The sequence below is a fragment of the Salmo salar genome, chromosome ssa04, assembly GCF_905237065.1.
Source record: "Salmo salar chromosome ssa04, Ssal_v3.1, whole genome shotgun sequence".
Classification (NCBI taxonomy): domain Eukaryota; kingdom Metazoa; phylum Chordata; class Actinopteri; order Salmoniformes; family Salmonidae; genus Salmo; species Salmo salar.
The window spans coordinates 83,957,044-83,965,373 of record NC_059445.1 but is presented as its reverse complement, the minus strand read 5'-3'; the positions used below and the strand labels follow the sequence as shown (position 1 = coordinate 83,965,373).

General features: G+C 42.2%; 1 protein-coding gene across 1 annotated transcript; it reads left to right on the top strand.

Annotated features, from left to right (window-relative positions):
* The first annotated feature begins 1,896 nt into the window (after positions 1-1,896).
* LOC123742506 (uncharacterized) lies at positions 1,897-7,436 on the top strand. Its single transcript, XM_045717423.1, is given in 3 exon segments — positions 1,897-2,058; positions 3,303-5,947; positions 5,949-7,436. Coding segments are annotated over 3 exon segments (3,789 nt in total). The 5' UTR covers positions 1,897-1,964; the 3' UTR covers positions 6,999-7,436.
* The last annotated feature ends 894 nt before the right edge of the window (positions 7,437-8,330 follow it).

Here is an 8,330-nt window from a genome sequence, read left to right as displayed (position 1 = left end):
CCATGGTGTTTATACTTGCGTACTATTGTTTGTACAGATGGACGTGGTACCTTCAGGCGTTTGGAAATTGCTCCCAAGGATGAACCAGACTTGTGGAGGTCTACAATTTTTTTTCTGAGGTCTTTGCTGATTTCTTTTGATTTTCCCATGATGTCAAGCAAAGAGGCACTGAGTTTGAAGGTAGGCCTTAATTCTTATGGATCAGTGGGACGCTAGCGCACCTCGACAACATCTGGTGAAATTGCAGAGCGCCAAATTCAAATGACAGAAATAGTAATAATAAACATTGATAAAAGATACAAGTGTTATACATCGGCTTAAAGATGAACTTCTTGTTAATCCAGCCGCTGTCTCAGATTTCAAAAAGGCTTTACTGCGAAAGCATACCATGTGATTATCTGAGGACAGTGCCCCGCTTACAAAAGCATACAAACATTTTCAAGTAGGAGAGTCACAAAAAAATGAATCACTTACCTTTGATCTTCATCTGGTTGCACTCACAAGAGTCCCTGTTACACAATAATTGTTCGTTTTGTTCGATAAAGTCCCTCTTTATATCCAAAAAGCTCAGTTCTGTTGGCGCGTTTTGTTCAGTAATCCACTGGCTCAAAGGCAGTCACAACAGGCAGACGAATACATCTTAATAGTACCGGTAAAGTTTGTCAACACGTCAAATTAACACGTTATAATTAATCCTCAGGTTATATAGTCTAAACAATAGATAATATTTCAACCGGACAATAGCGTATTCAATAGGAAGGAAAAACAACGAACGGCGCGCAATCGGTCAGCGCGCAAACCAGCTCTGGTTCATTCTACAGTCCACTCAGAAAATGGTCTCATTCTTCCTCATTTTTCAGAATACAAGCCTGAAACCATGTCTAAAGACGGTTGACATCTAGTGGAATCCATAGGAACTGCAATCTGAGTCCTAACCCATTAGATACTGCATAGGCATTCAATTGAAAACTACACACATCAAAATATCCCACTTCCTGGATGGATTTTCCTCAGGTTTTAGCCTGCCATATCAGTTCTGTTCTACTCAGACATCATTTTAACAATTTTGGTAACTTTAGAGTGTTTTCTATCCAAATCTACCAATTATATGCATATCCTAGCTTCTGGGCCTGAGTAACAGGCAGTTTACTTTGGGCACCTCAGTCATCCAAACTTCCGAATACAGCCCCCTATCCCTAAAAGTTAAAATACATCCACATGTACACCTCCAATTAACTCAAATGATGTCAATTAGCCTATCAGAAGCTTCTAAAGCCATGACATCATTTTCTGGACATTTCCAAGCTGTTTAAAGGCACAGTCAACTTAGTGTATGTAAACTTCTGACCCACTGGAATTGTGATACAGTGAATTATAAGTGAAATAATCTGTCTGTAAACAATTGTTGGAAAAATGACTTGTGTCATGCACAAAGTAGATGTCCTAACTGACTTGCCAAAACTATAGTTTGTTAACAAGAAATTTGTGGAGTGGTTGAAAAACGAGTTTTAATGACTCCAACCTAAGTGTATGTAGTAAACTTCCGACTTCAACTGTATCTCCTATATTTTCAGTTTGGTACATTACTTAGTCAACTCTTAAGGTGGATTGTTGTAATTAAGACTACATTATTTCCACCAGAAAACCATCAACATGTACAGTGTCTTTATATTTTGTTTCTGCAGTTTAAGTTTTTTTCCAAAGAAATAAGAGCACCAATCGTTAAGGCTCCAGAGCCCTCTTCCTCTTCAGTAAGAACATCAAGACTGCCGGACGAAGATGTGAGTGACACAAATGTTTGCATCACATACTGTATCAGTGATATTTTACACACGCTGCATTGCATGGGCAATGAGCAAAAAAACTATGATTTTATGTTGACGGCCATATTATCTGTTGCAATTTTCTAATACTGGGGCTGCTGAAGTAACCCCAGTACTGATATGTTTTCAGAACACTGAGTCATGTCTGACTCGGAGACCATCGAGCTAGCTGCTCTGGGCCGACCCTTCCAGCTGGGGATGCTGTATGACTGTCGTAGAGATGTCCTCATTCCAGGTACAGGAAACTATTCCTCTTTGGTTTGGAGGTAATCAGTGTGCATTATCTTAAATTCATTGAGAGTGTTTCCAACATTGAGTTGGATAGAGGGCACACTGTTCTAGCACGGGGAACACCATTGAGGGCTTTCACCATTTTAAAGTAGTTACTATGGATTAAGGAAGAATCAGCAGGAGGGGTCAGCCAATGAATTGCACTCCTCAGCAGACATTCCATAACTGCAGATGTCAGTAAATCACCAACCTTGGCTTTATACCTGTTCAGACTAGACACACTTCACACAGTAGGTGGTGATATGCACCTTTTCAGTTTATTTACAAACTGCTAATACACTCATAGAAGTTGAAGACATTGGGGACATACTTGTGAACATAAGCAACCATTTAAATTTAAACAGTTTCTCCAACTCAAAATGAGTCTCAGCTAATAAAAATTCTTGATTTACTTGCACGTGACAGAATGCTAAATTGTAGCTTGTACCATCAGATAACATGGCATAAGTTAGCGCTATGCTAACATCACCACTTGGCAGCGATTATATTCTGTCTGATCCCTCCAGAGGACCCAGATTGAATTATGTAATCCTTCCTTAACCCAAAGGAAGTATCTCCCAGTTGACTACTTCAAATGGTGAAAGTCCTAAATGGCGCTGCCCATGCTAAAACAGGTTTTTTTGGGCAATAAAGTCCTCTATGATGCTGTCACAGAATCGGCCATTGCAGAGAGAGATTAGCTTTCTGGTGCATCTCTATGGTTACCACAGAGTAAGAAAAGTTAGAGGACGCACTTGGGACAAAAGACTGATTGTTTGCAGGTTGTTTTTAAGTGTTCATATAGTAGTAATGCTGTCAATGGCAAAGATGGTACTTTTTTTAATGATTGTGTATGTGGCACCATTTGTCCCTGTAGGGGACCGTTCGAGATATTACTCTTTCTGGTTCCAAATAGAACCCTTTATTTGGAACAAAGGTTCTATTTGACCTGAAAGAAGCTCCAGATAGAACCCATATCCAGACTGGTTCAAATGGTGCTACACAGTCTCTTTACTTCTGAGTGTAGGAGGTGTAGGTTTTCTAACTATGCTTGTCATGTCACCTAGAATATTTACGTTGAAATAAATATTTACCTTCAATTAGTTATTTGAAATAAGCCATGTTTACATATAGAAATATTTACACATGTACACGTTGGAGTATATTTTTCACAATAAACATTCTTTGGTCATTCTCTTTAAACTGCAGGTATCACTCTCTGGGATTCTGAGATGCTGCAGAAACACATCAATGTTCATCCACAACCGAACACTGACTTCAAAATCATTGCTTCAGACTCAAGTGAAGCCAAGTCAGAAGCTTTGAATGTGTCTGCATCTCTTGAGGCCAGTTTCCTTGGTGGCTTAGTCAGTGTGAAGGGTTCTGCTGAATTCCTACATGACAAAAAGACCTCAAAGCGTCAGTCTAGGGTTTCTCTGCAGTACCGTACCACCTCTCGCTTCGAGCAGCTGACCATGGACCACCTGGGGGCAGGAAATGTGAAATACTCTAATGTCTTACAAGAGGGCTCTGCAACCCATGTGGTGACTGCCCTGCTCTACGGAGCGCAGGCCTTTTTCGTTTTTGACCAAGATATTTCCTCAGGAGAAAACCACCAGGACATCCATGGCAACCTGCAGGCCACAATAAAAAAGATCCCTCTCATATCAATAGAAGGGCAGGCAAATTTGAAGATGAGTGAGGAAGAGCAGAGAGAGGCCAATAAATTCAACTGCACTTTCCATGGTGATTTGGCTCTAGAAAACAACCCTGTCACATTTGAAGATGCCATCAAGGTGTATGCTGGCCTGCCATGTCTGCTAGGGGAGAATGGAAAACATGCTGTGCCCATGACCGTCTGGCTCTATCCTCTCAAGAACCTGGACTCTGCAGCTGCCCAGCTAGTCAGGCAGATCAGTGTTAGCCTGGTGCGTCGCGCACAGCGAATCATGGACGGACTGGACAATACTGATGTACAATGCCAGGACATGATGAAGGAAGACATGGCTATCAAGTTCCCTGAACTCAATGCCAAGCTCAACAAGTTCAGGGACTTGTGCTCAGAGTACAAGTTGGTGTTCCAGAAAGGTCTCTGCAAGGTTCTTCCCAACATAAGAGGAGGAGGAATGGAGGAGGAAGAGCTGATAAAAATTATCAACAGCAAAGAACGTTCTCCATTCCAGAATGACCTCATGATCACGTACCTGGACGACAGAGAGAGAGAGATGAATGTTGTCCGCTCTTACCTTGACATAATGAAAGAGGTACAAGTTGTGTACTCAAGCAGTGAATTGGATGGAATAGTGCTTGATAAATCTAATGATTATGTAGTGTGTTTTGCATTTTCCTATTTGAAGGAGAAAGAAGACTATGAGGTAGTCTTGGAGAACTACTTGCTGGAAGAATCAAAAAGTGATTTTTCACTGATCCCTTACAACCCCAACGCAGCTGGGAAGCCTACAGCAGAAAAGTGGTTTCGCTCGGGGGAGGTAACCACCCTAACCAGGCAAACCATACATCTGTTCCTAGACTTCAAAAAGTCAAACAAAGACAGAGTAAATCTTGCATTCTGCATTGCATCAATTCCAAACAAACACCTCACTGCGTCCTCCATCCATGTCTATGAAAGAGGGACACTTTTGAGTCCACAGTTTGAGCTGCCATCAAAGCCAGGTGTTCCCACCATCAAGAGTCTGGAGCATGACTGTGTCCACTTGCAAGTCAACCCTCCCAACCTTGTTGTTACCTCTGTGGAGTCGTACCAGGTTTTGTACCAGGCTGAGCAGGCTGACTCTGAGTGGACCGAGGTCAAATCGGATGCTACAACTAACCAGGTCACCATCAGTCGTTTGGACCCTTACAAAAAGTATCGCTTTAGCTGCAAGGCGGTGTGTAGACCTGGTGTGAGTCTCTCCAGTGACTGGACAGAATACTTCAGGACCCTCCCATGTAGTCCCCCTGGACCACCCACAGAGAAGAGGATAGAATCGGGAAGTTTCAGCGTGAACTGGGACATTCCTACCATGGTGGGAGATGATGTTGAAGTCATTGGTTATGTGGTTGAATACAGAAAGAGTTTAAATGCTATAAACAATCAGATGTGGCACACCATCAACACCACCACTAGAGCGAGTACACTGGAAGGACTTGAGGCTGACACTGCATACAGCATCAGAGTCTCTGCTAACTGTGGCGAAGCAGGGAATAGTCTACCCAGTCCTGAGACTGTGATGACTACCCTTAGGGTCTCTGATCCCCAACCGAAGACTAGCAAATCAACCAGAGCAAAAAGTGAGGAGTTCCTCACAAAATCCCAGAAGGTGGAAAAGGGCAACCCGTCAATCCACTGGCTGAATCTGGAACAGAAGTTGAGTGTAAGTGACAGTTTTGACCAGTACAGATTTGGGAAGAAAGTTGAGCAAGGTAATAACAAGGTGATATTGCTTCTGGGGGCCACAGGTGCAGGAAAAACAACTCTGGTCAATGCCATGATAAACTACATTCTCGGGGTAAAGTGGGAAGACTGTTACCGCTTTAAGCTCATCCATGAGGTGACCAACAGGTCACAGGCTGAGAGCCAGACTGTGGTTGTGACATCATACGAGCTCTACAACCAGCCAGGCTTTCAGATTCCTTATTCTCTGACCATCATTGACACACCAGGGTTCGGAGACACCAGAGGAATGGCTCAAGATAAATTGCTCACCCAGATGTTGAAGGATTTCTTGTGTAATCCTTTAGGGATTGATCACATTGATGCAGTCTGCTTTGTAGTACAGGCACCACTTGTTCGTCTCAGTCCGTCCCAGAGATACGTCTTTGATTCCATCCTGTCCATCTTTGGAAAGGATGTTGCTGAAAAACATCCTGATGCTTGTGACATTTGTTGATGGGAAGCACATACCGGTGCTAGAAGCCATCAAAGATGCAAATCTGCCTTGTAAGAAAAACAAGAAGGGGCTACCAACCCATTTCAAATTCAACAGTTCATTTCTGTTCTCAAAGGAGACAGAGAGCAGCTCTGAAGAGGATGATACTGATGATGATCATAAGGCCCAGTGTCCAGAGCAATGGAGTTCAACTTTCAAGGAGATGAAGACATTTTTTCAAGCATTGGAAACCATTGAGAGTAAAGATCTGACCCTGACAAAGAAAGTTCTGGAAGAACGTGAGCTTCTGGAGAAGACCATGACACGCCTGACCCCTCAGATCACAGCAGGTCTGTCAAAGCTAAGTGAGATCAAAAGCTTCAAACAGTGTCTGGAGAACGAGGATGAGAACATGAAACAGAACAAAAATTTTGAAACCGAGGTAAATGTGCTGCAGGTGAAGAGAAGCAAATTATCCCAGGACTTTGCGACAAACTGCAAGATATGCAATTTCACATGTCACACCTGCTGCTTCCTCCCACATGAGGATGACATCAATAGTTGTGCCGTGATGGATGATGATGGCAACTGTACCGTATGTCCAGGAAAATGCTCTTCCACTGACCACGACAGGGAAAAAGTCTTGTTGACATATGACACAAAGACAGAGAAAAAGACTATTCAAGGAATGAAGGACAACTTCATGAAGGCGTGGGGCAAGTCTATGGAAACCAAGGAGATACTGGATAAGCTTGAGGATGAGTTTCATAGGATCAGGGACGCACTGATGAATTTGATCAAGAAGTCTTCTGACTGTCTCAAGAGCCTTAATGATGTTGCCCTGAAGCCAAGCTCTCTCTCCACTATGGAATACATTGAGATAATCATTCGCACAGAGGAGGACGAACGGAAGCCAGGCTTCGAGGATCGGATCGTAGAGTTGAAGAAAATGAAGAAAAAGTCTTTGATTCTGGATAAGATTGCAAAAGGAGAAGATGTACTCCCAAATGAGCGAGAATTCCTGAAGGAAAAGTAGCATAGACGGCAGGGGGTTCCAACAAATCAGTCATGGAATGTTGTCCTGCTAACATTATCTGGAAACCAAATTTGGGTCTCTGTCACATCCTGACCAGTAAAGGGGTTATTTGTTATTGTAGTTTGGTTTGTGGGTGTGGCAGGGTGTGATTGTTTAGTGTATGTTGGGATTTTGGGTATATTTCTATGTCATGTATTTCTATGTTTGTATTTCTAGAATTTCAATTTCTATGTTCGGGTTTTTGGTTTTCGCCTTCAGTTGGAGGCAGATGTTCTTCGTTGCCTCTAATTGGAGGCCATATTTAAGTAGGGGTTTTCAGCTTGTGTTTTGTGGGTGGTTGTTTCCGTGTATAGTCAGACTACCTTACAGGACTGTTTTTCGTCGTTATTTTGTTCAGCGTTAATTTTTCTTCAAATAAACAAGAATATGATTCATATACCCGCTGCATATTGGTCCGATTTCTCCTCTTCAGACGACGAAGTTTATGACAGTCTCCATTAGAACATTAAGCTTCCCAATGTTGTAGGAGCGTTTGCTGGGTAGATCCAACTGAGATGTGGGGCTGATTTGGATTAAAACTCTTAGCCTCGTGTAAAGCCTTATGTTAATTTGTCCACCCCAAGGTAATTTAACAAAAATTAGGGCTTAGATTAAATCAGAACTGCATAGAAAATCATTGTCTTTGTTCAGGCAATGTCAGAGGTGTAACTGCATCAAATCTCTGAGTGGCTGCTCTTGTGGTCATTGTCACAAAGCCACACCCATCCTACCGGTGTTAGAAGTTCAGAAGGAGAAAGTGTTGGCTATATAGAAATAATGACACTCACATTGAAAATCATTCAATTCAAGAATAATGATTGATATCAGCCTAATGGAGGTGTACAGTCGTGGCAAAGTTTTTAGAATGACACAAATATACATTTTCACAAAGTTTGCTGCTTCAGTGTCTTTAGATATTTTTGTCAGATGTTACTATGGAATACTGACGTATAATTACAAGCATTTCATAAGTGTCAAAGGCTTTTATTGACAGTTTCATGAAGTTGATGCAGAGTCAATATTTGCAGTGTTTACCCTTCTTTTTCAAGACCTCTGCAATCTGCCCTGGCATGCTGTCAATTAACTTCTGGGCCACATCCTGACTGATGGCAGCCCATTCTTGCATAATCAATGCTTGGAGTTTGTCAGAATTTTGGGGGTTTTGATTGTCCACCCGCCTCTTGAGAATTGACCACCAGTTCTCAATGGGATTAAGGTCTGGGGAGTTTCCTGGCCATGGACCCAAAATATTAATGTTTTGTTCCCCGAGCCACTTAGTTATCACTTTTGCCT